Below are 13053 nucleotides of genomic sequence, written 5' to 3'. Positions count from 1 at the left end.
GCTGCCCTGTCTGCGAGCTGCTGCCCCAGGAGGCGGGGAGTGCGGCAGGGCTCCCGGGGCGCTGGTGCTCGCTGCCTGTGGGGCCCGGGCGCGGCTGGGGCGCTGGCTGCTCGCCGGCGCAGCGGCTTGTTGGAAGGGAGGGCGAGGAGGAGGCTCCGCGCTCCCTAGGCGGAACGGTACTCTGGATTCGGTTGCCATGGAAACTGCACTGCTGTCCCAGATGCTGCTAACTTTGAAGTCCACACAGGATGGAATCAGCCCAAAAATAACAATAAGACACTCTGGGTTTTAAGGTGGATCCGAGCAGTTGCTACCCCCGTGCCTGGCTGGACCGGGGGGGCCTTTCTGCTCATGGGGAACCCCTCTGCCCCCACGGGGTGCTACCAGCGGTGCCCTCCCCAGGCCAGCGCCGCTGTCCGTTGCCCCGGGCCCACGGCCCTCTGGCGTGTCCTGGGCCAGTTGCACCTGGCGGGGCCCCGGGGGGCACGGCACGGCACGTCCTGCCGGGAGCTGCTGAGCGCCCCAGCCTGCACTGCAGCAGGCGGACTCGCTGCCTCCCCGTCCCACCCAGCAGCCTGGGCTGGCATCAGCAGGTCGGCTGGTCCCGGGGGCTGTCCCTGGCTGGAGGCCCCAGCCACTGAAATGACTCTGACCCCATCACACCTGTGTGAAGTTCACAGCTCTGTGCGGGGTCTGTGGCACGAGCGCCGTGGGTGATAATGCCCAAGCCAGCAATGCCATCGCCTCCTTACAGGAGCCGAGGGGAGAGGGAGACAGGGCCTCAGTAAACCTGGGCTGTGAACCCCGCTGTCGATTTGTGACCTGCCAAAGCAGGGCTTCAGGGGTCAGCACTGGGACCCAAGGCCCCGCAGTGGCCCCTGCATCAGCGGCCCCTCGCTAGAACGTCTCTGCCATGCCTGGGCAGCAGCCCTGGCCTGATGACCTGTGCCGGGTCTCCCGGAGCAGGCGCACAGCTTGCAGGGCCTGGCCCCGTCCCACGCGGCAGGCCAGTGTCACCCTGCACAGCCCGTTGGCTGCACCAGCTGCCAGGCGCCGGCTTCCCAGGGCTCTCGGGCTTTGGGCCTGGACGTGCAGAGCGTCAGGCATGGCCAGAGGCTCCCTTCACCCCTCTAGGCCCCAGCCAGTCACCCCCGGGCTGCCACCTCCTCCTCTCCAGCTGTCCCTGTAGCTGGTGCCCGGGCGCTGTCCTGGGCAGGCCCTACAGTGAGGGATGGGGTGCTCTGTGGCAGCACCGCTGCTCCCTCCTAGTTGTGCCCCAGGTGCCCCTGGCTGCGGGGACCTCCATGGGGACACCTGCATGGGCAGGACTCACTTCTGCCCTATGCCAGAAGCGAGTAATTTACATTTAATTGGGATCAGGTGAGCGGCCTGCGATGGGAAGTGAGCACAGAGGCTGCGGATCGATGTTGACTCCGTGTACTTTAATTATTCACTTAATCGTGGTGACACGGGCTCCTTAGCATCGGGGGTAATTAGATTGGTGTTCATCGATTCCCTGGGCCACCGCCAGCTGCAGAGAAATGACCGGGCGCTGCCCCTAGCCCTGCCTGTGGCCCCCGGCTGACTTGGCTCTGGGGAGGCCTGGGTGGGCAGCAGGGAGCTGGGCTGGGACGTGTGCGGCCATCTCCTGCCTTGGCCAGCCCCATGCGGCTGCAGCGGTGACCAGGGCAGCTGCGCTGCCGGCCTGGCCTGCTCCTGCATGAATAAGTAATCAGGAGGCAGGAAGCAGAGCTGGCTGTGCCCTGGGGCAGGATGCACGGCTGGCTCCCTGTGCTGGCTGGTGCAGGGCAGCCCTCCTTGCAGAGGTGCCCGGCCCAGCCCCTCACACCCACCTCTCCTGTGCCCAGTTCCCATCGATGCCGTGCAGGGGATCAAGATGCTGTACGTGTTCGTGGACATCAAGATCGACACATCTCACTTCCTTGAGACGGTGCGCTTCAACTTCCGCCCGGGCTCCCGCCTGGCCCTCGTCAGCACCATCCAGTTCGTCTCGGCCCTGCAGGTGAGGTGGGGGCGGGGAGGGGCCAGCAGCTGCCCCTCGCACCCCAACACCTGCCGGTGCAGAGGGGCAGCCCCCAGCGCCTCCTTCACCTGCTTCCCAGCCAGGGCCCTGCCTTGCTGCTGGCGCCAAGCACCTGCGCTGGTGGGCCTCAGGCAGGTCTACTAGGGCCCGCGCTCCTGCTTCTCAGCTGGCGCCGGTCCCCATGGGGGTCTGGAGCATGGGCGTGTGGCCATGCGGCCTCAGGGACCCTGGCCCTCATCCCCTGGGCACAGCGGCCTCTGGGAGATGGTTCACATGCTTGGCCTGCCTCCTGGAGTGCCTGGGGGCTGCTCTGGGCCAGAGCCGGGGGACACCAGTCACAGGGGATGCAGCTGCCTTGGCTCTGTTTGCGTCTCAGCGGCTGGGGCAGGCCTGTGGCTGTGTGTGCGCGCGCGTGCACGCATGGCACTTGTTTTTCATGAGGAAATGCATGGGGGACTGGGTGCTCCAGGGTCACGGCTCTGTTAGGAGGGGACCACCCCTGTCCCTGTGGGCCACCTGTCCCTGTGTATTGCAGGGGCTTGGGGTGGCTGGGGGCACATGCCTGTGAGTGGCAGGGCAGTTGCGGGGCGCACCCCGCGGGCATACGAGGCATCTCCCCTCTGCCCTGGCACGTCACTGCCACGGTGCTGCTCAAGCACTTCATAACAACTGGGATCGGTGTTTCGCGGTGGCTGCCCTCCCCCAGCTCCCGGGGGAGCTGGCGCGGTAAATGTCAGGGCAGGCAGTCGAGCACTTGGCATTTTGATGTGCTGCTGGAAGTGGCCGGGGAGGGCTCCGGCAGGCGCGGGCAGGGCTGCCTGTGGATTAGACGCTGCTTGTGAATGGCCGCCTGGCAGGACGGAAGAGATGAATGAGCCTCTTGAGCCATGTCTGTCTAAACACGGGGTTATTGAAGCGTTAAACGTTTGCTCTTGTATTTTAATTGATGCGTCGGCTGAGCCGGCTGCGGCATCGTGCTCGCGCGCGCTCCCTCACACCAGGTGTCCCGCGCCGGCTGGCAGGAGAGCTCGCGTGCAGCCGCAGCCAGGGGAGAGCCCCCAGCCCTTGCAGCCTGGCCCCGGGAGGCTGCTGTTCTCTCTCCCAGGCTTGGGCCTGACGGGCACCACATCGCAGGGCCTTGGGGCACAACACTCCTTCCCCACACACAGGAGAGCTTGTCTGCAGGCATGGGCATCAGTCTGCCTGCCCCGACCAGGGCTTCAAGCCCCTTCCCCTCCCTGCCATGCAGTCTCCCTGCATCCCCCGCTCCCCCATCTGGTCTCAGCCCAGCTGTGTCTCCCCGCAGGCTGCCTCGCAGGAGCTGCGCCCGGACTACGAGGTCTGCGTCCCGCAGTGCAAGCCGCTGTCCCCAGGTGAGATCCTGGGCTGCACGTCCCCTCGGCTGGCACAGGACACGGATGCTGTTGTGTGAGTACCCGGGGGCACATGCCTGCCCACACTTGGAGAACGTGTCCCTGGTCTGCTTGGCTTCTCCCGGCCTTCCCACAACTTGGCCTCGTGCCCAGCCCCTGCCTGGAGCTCTGCTGCTAGTCAGACGGGGGTGCAGGAGCGCCACGGGCTCAGCCGTTCGCGAACCCAAGTGCAGCCCAGGCCTCTTCGTGGCCAGTGCTGGGGCAGAGGCTCCTTCCTCCCTGTTACGCTGCACCGAGTGCTGCTGTGGGGCAGGGGCTGCGGCACCCGTGCTCGGGGGGCCATGGGCGGTGCCGACGGAGCCAGGGGGCTGGGGCACAGCTCGGAGTGGCTGGTGTTTGCCATGCAAGAGAAATAATTGAGTCGTATATCAGAACAGATAATAGATGGAAGGGCGGGCAGATAATTGGAGAAGACGGATGGCCAGGGCCCAACATCACAGAAACATTAATTTTATTTAAGGACAGCAAATTAGAGGGAGCACTTCGCTTCCTATCACCTAATTATTTTAGGTAATGGAAATGCTTAATGTACTGTGAATACAGTGCGCTGCAGAATAAATAAATAAAGCAGCCCCACCCCGGGGATCTGCCACCACCCCCGCCCGGCTCCAGGGAGGCGCCTGACCCTCCGGGCGCCCCAGTGGCAGGGCAGAGCTGGGGGGCTGCGGAAGAGGTGACTGGTTCACGAGGCCTTTGGGGAGGGGTCCCAGCTGCAGTAGGTCTGCGTGTGGCAGGTGGCCCTGGGTCAGGGTCAGTGTCCCAGAGCAGGGCTGGAGCCGCAGCATTGGTGACCCTAGGGGCGAGACGGGTGCGCCTTGCTCCAGCCCCTGGGTCCAGTCCTGTCCCCCAGGGCTCCTGGCTAAGGTTCCCCAGGTGCCTGTTGCTGCCTTGGAGCACAGCAGGGGTTGGGCTCCTGCTGCAGCCCCAGCTCCTGGAGTCCCGTGACCTCCCGGAACCGCCACCATCCCGGCAGGTTGGTGACCGCGTGGACAGTGCTGCCAGCGCTCAGCCCCAGGCCTTCAGCATTGTCTCCTTTAACAAGGGCCAGCCCCGGGCGCGTCTTGGGAAGCTGCATGGGCCCCTCACCTGCCTGGCACAGGGCAGGGGGACGAGCCAGGGCCACAGTCAGCTTTGCTTTCCTAGCGAGGCACGTTCCTGCTGCTCGTGCAACAGGAAGCCCGGAGCTGACGTGGGCAGACCCGCAGCACACCGGCCCTGGCCCCGGGAGATCCCCAGCCTCAGGGAGCGTTGCGCTGGCAGACTTTCCTTCCGTTGGCTTCAGCCTGTTGCCTTTGCGGTTCTCGCCCTCCTGCACGTGGGGCTGGGGTATTCGTGCTGCTGTCCGCACGCGCTTGAAACAAGCGTTCCCCGTCCTCGGCTTGCCTGTCTGTGCTCTGGAGAGACGCTGTGGCCAGGGGCCGTGGGGCCGGGCAGGCGAGTCCTGGCAGCTGCGGGTGGCCGCTGTACCTGCTCAACCCCGCGCGCACCTTCCCGAGTTGTTATTTTGTTATTTGGCCCTGGCTCCGGGGCCAACTTTTTTGCAGACAAATTAGCTTTGATCTCCCGAAATGTCATTCTCCAATTAAAGGCAAAAATCTAGTCAAGTTTTACGTCTGAATTCATTTTCCGAGCCCTCACTCCATTAGGGCAGCTGAATGAAAGGCTTTGAAATGTAATTGCTGACTTGAAATCCGATTAGAAATGGAAGCAGAAATGTCTATAACCAGCCGTCGCGATTGAGCCTCTCCAAGGGGCCACGCGCTTGCCTGGCAGAGCCGTGCCATGTGGACGATGAACGGGCCCCTCTCCCGCGCTCATCCGGCGGGCAGCAGGTGGTGTAGGTCAGAGGGGGCACCCCCCGGCGCTGGGGTCTTGCCGTGCAGGTGCTGCTCCTCGCTGAGCTCCTTCTCTCCCTGTTGCAGGTACCTGGGGGACGGGCGCTTCCACCTGGAGTCCATCATGATCGCCAACCCCGGGATCCCCGCCTACAGGTACGGGGGTGGCGGGGAGGGAAGGGGCCTCGTGGTGAGGTCCGGGGAGTTGCTGAGGCCGGCTGTGGGGGTTGCAGACCTCACGGTTGACAGCCCATCTGGAGGCCTCTCTGGATCCGGGCTGTGCCTGGCACCTGCCCCAGCCCTGCCCAGGCTACGTGGGACACGAGCTTCCCCATGCAGCCTTGGCCAGGTCGCTCCCCGAGCCTCCGCGGCTCCTGGGCTGCAGCGCACAGGGAGCCTCTGACCCCGGGCTCCCTGCCTGCCGCTCCGAGGCCGGCTCTCGAGGGCTCTCAGCGCCGAGCGAGGGCAGGCCCTGGAGAGGGGCAGAGGGGAGGCGCTGGAGGAGATGAACACCAGCCATTTACTCGGGCTGAATATAAACATTTTGACAAGTACCTGTGAAAGCTCTTTGAGGTGCAGCCATTAAACTTCCGGCTGCTGCAGGCAGAGGCCATAAAACGCGATGATGAGGCTGCTGAAAGCAGATGAAATATCAGGAGCGAGAGGCAGGGCCCGTTCGGAGAAATCTGAATTTCTTAGTAGGTCGTTTGTTACCGGCGGGAGCCGCACGTCAGGTTTATGGCGCTGGGGAAGCTGCGGAGCCCGAGTGGGATTTGATTAAAATTCTCCTCGTCAAACAAAGCAACAAATCACAGATCCCTCCGTAATGGGGGGGAGGGGAAGGGAGCGGGGGAGCCTGGGGCCAGCCGGCACCCTGGCTTGGCGGGAAGAGCGCCAGCCCCACGTGCTGCACTGCCCTGCGCTGGTGCCGGGTGCCGGCGGAGCCCAGGGCACTGCTGCCCGCGTCCCGCTCCTGCAGCCCTCGCCAGCCCCGGGGTAACAAGCCAGGCAGCTCCTCTGTGGGGAGCACTGGGGAAAGGCCCTCTCCCATCCCCAGTTAGTGCTAATGAGGCTACTGAAGGGGAGGGGGTGCAAGGTGCCCTTGACCAGGCAGGGACAAGCTGCAGTGCACAAGCTGCCTGACAGAGCGAGGCACGAGGGCACGGGAGGCGGGACGACACGGAGCGCTTCCTGGGCTGCCCGGCGGCACCGCTGGGGCTCAGGGCCTCGTGGGCTTGGTGGGGCTGGCGTCGCTGGCTGCACACGGGAAGCCGCGAATCCGCAGACGAGCAGCTTCCGCGGCGGGACGGCCTGGCACTGCCCAGGGAAGTAGCCGAGGTCCTGTCCGGACAGGGGGTCCCCATGCACAGCCCGCAGCCGGGCACCCTCCGAGCCAGGGCAGTCGGGGCTGGCTGCTGCCCTCCTTCAGCCCGGGCGCCAGCCGCCATGCAGAGCAAGGGAGGTGCGGTGGCCTGGGCCAAGCCCTGAGCACGTCTGGCCCTGCTGCTCAGCCCCCCTGAGCCACCGCTGTCTCCCCTGCAGGTACGACCCCTACAGCAAGGTCTTCTCCCGGGAGCACTACGCCCATGAGCGCATGCAGCGCGCCCGCCAGGAGGCCATCTGCACCGCCACCCGTGCCCGCAGCTGGGGGCTGATCCTGGGCACACTCGGGCGCCAGGGCTCCACCCACGTCCTGCAGGTACCAGCCCCGCCATGGCTGCCCCCTCTGCTGCGCTCTGCTTGCCCCACTCCGGGCTGGGCCCCCGGATTTGGCAGTGTCCTGTCAGTCTCTGAGGTCAGTCTGGTGTCCGCCCCACTTTGGCATCAGGGCTGGAGCCCACCAGGATTAGATGTGAGGCTGGGGGCTGCTGTCCGCATTCACCTGCACCCTGTGCTGCTGCCATGCCCCCATAACTCCCCAGAGCTGGTCGCAGCATCCGCCATGAGCCCTGCCGGCTCCCCCAGCCTTAGCTGCCGCTAACAAGGACCTGCCCAGCTATCAGCCAGGCTCTGCACAGCCCTGAGCCATGATGGCAGGGCAATTAGCGCAGATGAGTGGGAGCCGGAGCCTCGTTAAACGTGCCCCTCGCTGGGGAGAGCCAGCTGGCCCCACAGACCCGTGGCAGCCGCCTGCAATTAATTCTCTATTTTTGTTATAATGAGATGAGCGTGGTCGGTCCTGTGCCGCCTGCCTCGACCCTGGCGCTGGGGCTCTGCAGCAGCATGTCTCAGCTTGGGCCAGGGACAAAGGCTGTGGCAGCCCCGGTACATGGGGGTCCTCACCCGCTGTGCCCCCCGTGGCAGGGAGCTGACAGGGGCAGCTCCACGGGGCTCTTTGATGCTGCATCTTGGAGGGGCCTGGTCCTGACTGAGCCCCCACTTCCCCGCTGCAGTGCTGGAGCCTGCCCGCGGCTCTGTCCCCCCACAGCGCACCCGGGCCAAGACGTGGGTGTGCAGGGGGGCGTTGCTTCAGCCCCTGGACAACATTTGTCCAAGTCCCAGAACCGCCCCCAGCTTGGCAGCGCCTGGCACCATGCACAGCCTGCTCCTAGGGGAGGAGAAAACCAGGGAGGAGGCTTGGCATAGCCTGGTGGGGAGGTTAGCGGCGGAGCGGGGCACAGCAAGTCCATGGCAGGCTGTGGGGTCACAGCACGATGGTGCCTGTGCTGGCCTGGGGGGCGGGGAGGATGGTCAGAGGATGCTTACCGTGCAGGTGGCATGGGCAGAGCTGTGGGCGGGGGCCACGGGCCAGGCCCGCAGGGCGCTGGGTGGTGGGACCGTTCCCGTTCGGCCTGCCCTGCTGCGCCCACGCAGCAACGTGCCGGCTTGGCTGCGCTCTGCGTCCTGCCTCCGGGGTGCGGCCCCAGCGGGATGGGGCTGCGGGGTCGGGACCGGGCATCGCAGGGCCCCGGCCGCAGCTCCGAGGGTGGAGGAGTGGGATCTCCCTGGGCAGACGCTGCCCCTGACCGTCCCTCCGGCCGCCTGTGCCTCTGAGAAGGCTGCTGCTAACGAGAACAGATTGTTGTCATTGAGCAGTAATTACTTCATTAGGCGCAGCGGGTGGGGGGGGACGGAGCTGCATGGTGAGGGGGGGTGCACTGAGCGCGGCTGCAATGCCAGCTTTGCCCACTGCGGTGGGGGATGGGACTGGCCTGTGTTTTGGGGGGCCCTGAAACAGCCTAGAGACCAGGTTGCCGTGACCTCCCCCCCTGAAGCAGGGGGCACTTGACGGCCTTGGCAGGGGCCAGTGCCCGCTGACCTATGGAGATGGGCGCAGGGAGGGAGTGGGGCCGGCCTGGTGCCGGCCCGGGTGGGTCTAGCGTGGCACAGCCCTGCTGTGGGGGCTCTCGCTGTTGCCTCCATTGCACACGGTCCCAAGGCAGCTCATCTGTGCCCCCACCCCACCCTTCAGCTCCCCTGACTGTGCCTGTGCCCTGCTCTGCAGCACTTGGAGTCGCGTCTCCAGGCCCTGGGGCTGCCCTTCGTCAGGGTGCTGCTGTCTGAGATCTTCCCCAGCAAGCTGCAGCTCTTCCCTGATGTGGACGCGTGAGTACGGCTGCCCCGGGCTGCTGCCCTGCCCTCCCTGCGCCCAGCTTGGCGCCACGGCCCAGCCCCGGTCCCTGTGGCGCTCTGGCTCTGGGGGCTGGAGCCTCTGCCCCATCCTGGGAAGGGGCTACTGCCCCACGGGGCAGGCGGCTGTGCCCTCCCTCATGCAAGGGGGCATCCCTGCCCGGTCCCGGGCACTGGCAGGCAGGTCCCTCACGCCCTGCCGTGGCCGAGGGCAGCTCTGCAGCGCCCGGAGCCCGGAGCCAGGCACTCTGCTGCCTCTGCCAGAGGCCTCCTGCCTCCTCCCTTGCTGTGGGGCCTTCAGGGATTCGGGAAGGGGCTTAATTTAGCTCTGCCACGCGGCCTTGCTGTCAGGGAAGGTTTCTGCGCTCTTCCCCTCCCCCTGCTGCATGTCCTGGACGCTGCCGCCGGGCCCAGCAGCCTGCAGGGAGGGGAGCAGGGGGACAGGGCCCTTGGCTGTGCCCCGTGCCCCATGCAGGCATTGGCTCGGTTGCTCTGGGTGTCTCCAGGGCCCAGGGGAGCATCCAGCTAGCCTGGGGTTGCTGGCGTCTCCTGGGCACATGGGGCATGGCCCCCAAGGGTGCCCGAGCACAGCACGGTACAGGAGCCTGGGCCTGGCACAGCGCCCTGCAGCACCGGCCCCCGGGGCCACCCCTGGTCCTTCAGAGATCCTGAGCAAAACCCATCAGCCCGGGGGGGCCTCTGAGGATCCCGGCTGCAGACATCCCTGCCCCAGGGGGTCCCGGCTGGGTGATGCTCGGAGCAGAGTAAAGGCCCCCCAGGCCTGTGCTGCCCCTTGCGCCCCTCCCTGCTGCTGGAGGTGGGCAGCACGGGGCTGCGCCGAGCTGTCCTTGGGAGGTCGGCTCCTCCCAGCCCCGCGTGCGTGTCCCTGGCCTCTGAAATATTCATGCTGGCCCGGCGCTGGGCCGCTCGCGCTCGGCTGGGCTCGGCTAAGCATGATGGAGAGAGGAGCAGATTTCCTGTGATGGGGCCACGGGAACGAGTGCGGCAGCTGCCGGCAGCCTCTTCCGCACGTTTCCTCCACTTAGCCGCTGGCCCCGGGCTGGGGCAGGCAGGGCCTTGCCTCATGCTGGGCTTGGGTGCCAGGGCTGGTGCAGGTGCCTGCTTTGCCCCGTGGTCTGGGTGGTTTCCAGGCTCCTTACATCTACCTGCACCCCCCACCCTGCTCTCCCCAGCCAGCCACGAGGCCAGCACCGACACGGAGCTGGACAGGAAGGAGTCTCCAGTGTCCCTGGGCCCCTCCCTGCCCTGTTGGGTGGCCCTCGGGGTACTTGGGACCCTTGCCTAGGGCATTGGGGCAGCGCCTGCAGGGATCCCAACCACCCCCGGCATTGGGCGGCTCACAGCACAGCTCCACTGCAGCTGCTGCCAGGGGGAGGCGGGCCCTGTGCTGGGGTCGCCCACCGCCCTGTGCCTCCCTTGCAGGTGGGTGCAGGTGGCCTGTCCCCGGCTCTCCATCGACTGGGGAGAGGCCTTCAGCAAGCCGCTGCTGACGCCCTACGAGGTAAGTCGTCCGTCCTGCCCTTGGCCCCGGTTGCTTGGCCAAGCACGGGGGCCCCCCCGGGCAAGTGAGGCGCAGACGCTGTCCTGGCTCTGGAAGGGGTTCAGCTGAACGAGCTCAGCCCGCCCGAGGAGGCGACCCGTGTATGGGAAGGGGCAGTGGGAGTGCTGGCTGCCAGCTGGCCTGGAGCAGGGCGTGGCTGTGCCACCGGGCTCGGGGGGGCTGCATCGCGGCACGCCTGGCAGTGCCTGTCAGCTCGGCCACCTGCGGGGTTGCCCAGCCAGCCCTGGGGGACAGCAGGGTCAGCATCGGGGGCGCTTGCAGGAGCTGCCGCTGGCACATGCTTCCCTGCACCCCGGTGCCCTGAAGTGACGTCCCTAAGGCCCCTGGTAACAACCAGCTGTAAAGTTACTGCACGTTTGCCATCTCCGACCCGAGCGGGGCAGACCGTGTCGTGGTGTCATCGTTACATTGCACGTGCAGCTGGTGTGAGTTACCTGCGGAGTTAGCAGTTGAACATGTCGTATGTGTAACATGTAGAGGGGCCCCGAACGCGCACGCAGGGTGGGTGTCCTTCCTGCCCGGAGGCTGCGGGGCCTCCTGCTAGCAGGGCTGCCCCCGCACCGCCCCACAGCCCGCGTTTCGTTGCACCCCAGGCTGCCGTGGCTCTGAAGGAGATCGAGTGGCAGCAGACCTACCCCATGGATTTCTATGCCAACCAGTCCCTGGGCGCCTGGACTCCCAATCACGCCAGTCACCAGCCACAGCGGGGTCCCCGCCAGCCAGCGCAGGTGAGGAGTGTAGACCCCTGGCTCCCTGGAGGTGGGGGGAGTTTGGAGAGCTGTGGGGAGGGGCTGTGCTGTCTGCAAGCGGCTCGCCCGACCCTCGGGGGCACCAGCCTCCCTGCCAGGGCAGGGCCGTGTCCGTGAGCTCCCTGGGGCTGGAGGAACCTGCGGCAGAGCCAGGACCCAGGGGCCGTGGCCTCGATGTGCATTTGGTTTCTGCTTCTCCGTGCGCCATGTGTCGCTGCTGGAAGGAGGCCGCCCAGCCGAGCCACGCTGCCATGTGCTGCCGGCGCCATCCAGTGGCTCTCGCCAGCGCGTGCGAGTGATGCAGAGCGGGGTGCCTGGCCCTGCTGCCAGCCCAGAGCCTGCAGCCAGCCAGGGTGTCCCATGGGGGGAGCGCGCTGCCCTCCACTTGCCTGCAGGACAGGGCATCCGAGGCAGGAGCAGGCGTCACGAGGATGCTCTGGGCAGCAGCAGTTGGAGGGCAGGACTGGCTGTGAGAAGCAGCGATCTCTGATCCCTGTCGGTGCGTCCACCGAGACCCGGGGCCAAGAGCAGGCGCCTCCTTGTGTTCGTGTGGCTGCCCGTGGCGGGTTCACTGGAGGGCAGCGCACAAGCATTTATCGGGGTCATCTCCTGGGGGGTGAAGGGGAGGCCGGGCACCGATCAGTCCAGCCTGACACCCCCTGCTAGGGGCAGGGGCCACGGCTGGGAGCAGGGGTGAGGGGAGGGAGAGCAGTGCTTTCTGATCGCGCCCTTTTCTGGCTGCAGAAGCAGGTGGCTGGGCCGCCCGGCGTGAAGGAGCCGTGCCATGACTGCCGCTGCCAGGACACGTCACCGTCGCCAGCGCCGCGTCCCGAGGCCCCCGGCACAGCCAGCAGGCCCTCACCCACGGAGCAGCAGCCGGGAACCAAGTGCCCAGGGACAAACTCCCCTGCCCGGGGCGCCAGGCCGGTGGAGTGACTGACACCCTCGGTGTGTCCCCAGGGGAGGCAGGCGCGTGCGGGGCCCGCTGGCGCCTGGCCCTTTCCCAGGCTGCTCCTGCCTCTGCCCCTGGGCAGTTGTGCCATGGCCGGAGGAAGAGCTGCACCCGCGCCGCGGGGCACTGGCCTCTGCCCCCCGTGCACCGCAGGGTGGTGGAGACGCACAGCGAGTGGCTGGAAACCCAGGCTGGGTGGAGGCCTGGCCGGGTGCACAGCTCTGCCCCGCTGTCTGCTGCACCCCGGAAATAAACCCTCCTCCCGCTGCCCGCTCCGCTTGTCTCCACTGCCCCGACGGCCCCCTCCCTGCAGCTGAGCCCAGGCGGCAGGGGTCTCCCCGCGGGACCAAAGCTGGGCTGCGCCTGCCCCTGCACCCACGTGTGCGCGTGCAGCCACGTGGGCACCCGCGCCCTTACACCCCCACGTGCTGCTCCTGCCCCGTGCGGCGCCCCCTGCCGGCCGCCCAGCGCCGCTGCTCCTCGCCGGGCCGCCCCCCCGCCCCCATTGGCTCCGCGACTGCCGTGACAGGCAGGCGGGCCCCGAGTGTCGACCAATCAGGTTCCATCTTAGTGCGCCGCCGCGCTCGGCTCTCGGGGGACGGCGGCTTCCGGACAGGGCGGCTGGACTTCCGGTGGCGGGCATGTCTGGGGGGTCGCCGCCGCCGCTACGGATCCTGTGTCTCCATGGTTACCGCCAGGACGCGCGGAGCTTCCACGTGCGCACCGGGGCCCTGCGCAAGGCGCTGCGCGGCCAGGCCGAGCTCGTGTCCATCAGCGCGCCCCACGCCTTGCGAGTGCCCGGTGATGGCCCCGGGGGGGCTCCTTGTTTTGGGGACCCAGGGGGCCCCGCGTCTCGAGGAGGTGACGTGGCCGAGGGGCTTGGGGCTA

General features: G+C 67.1%; 2 protein-coding genes across 2 annotated transcripts in view; both read left to right on the top strand.

Moving 5' to 3' along the window:
• Positions 1-12455, top strand: part of DPH1 (diphthamide biosynthesis 1) — a 35257-nt gene extending 22802 nt beyond the window's left edge. The window contains exons 8-15 of the mRNA XM_019545343.1: positions 1869-2023; positions 3351-3472; positions 5400-5468; positions 6855-7011; positions 8758-8858; positions 10326-10404; positions 11058-11192; positions 11958-12455. Coding sequence (XP_019400888.1) covers positions 1869-2023; positions 3351-3472; positions 5400-5468; positions 6855-7011; positions 8758-8858; positions 10326-10404; positions 11058-11192; positions 11958-12149 — 1010 coding nt within the window. The 3' untranslated portion in view covers positions 12150-12455. The remainder of the gene's footprint in view (positions 1-1868; positions 2024-3350; positions 3473-5399; positions 5469-6854; positions 7012-8757; positions 8859-10325; positions 10405-11057; positions 11193-11957) is intronic.
• A 351-nt stretch (positions 12456-12806) lies between these two features.
• The window catches only part of HIC1 (HIC ZBTB transcriptional repressor 1), a 20742-nt gene continuing 20495 nt past the window's right edge, over positions 12807-13053 (top strand). Inside the window, exon 1 of the mRNA XM_019545342.1 lies at positions 12807-12966. Coding sequence (XP_019400887.1) covers positions 12807-12966 — 160 coding nt within the window. The remainder of the gene's footprint in view (positions 12967-13053) is intronic.

The sequence above is a fragment of the Crocodylus porosus genome, unplaced genomic scaffold (genome assembly GCF_001723895.1).
Source record: "Crocodylus porosus isolate Cpor-Errol unplaced genomic scaffold, CroPor_comp1, whole genome shotgun sequence".
Taxonomy (NCBI): Eukaryota; Metazoa; Chordata; order Crocodylia; family Crocodylidae; genus Crocodylus; species Crocodylus porosus.
This window is presented reverse-complemented; position numbering and strand designations above follow the sequence as displayed.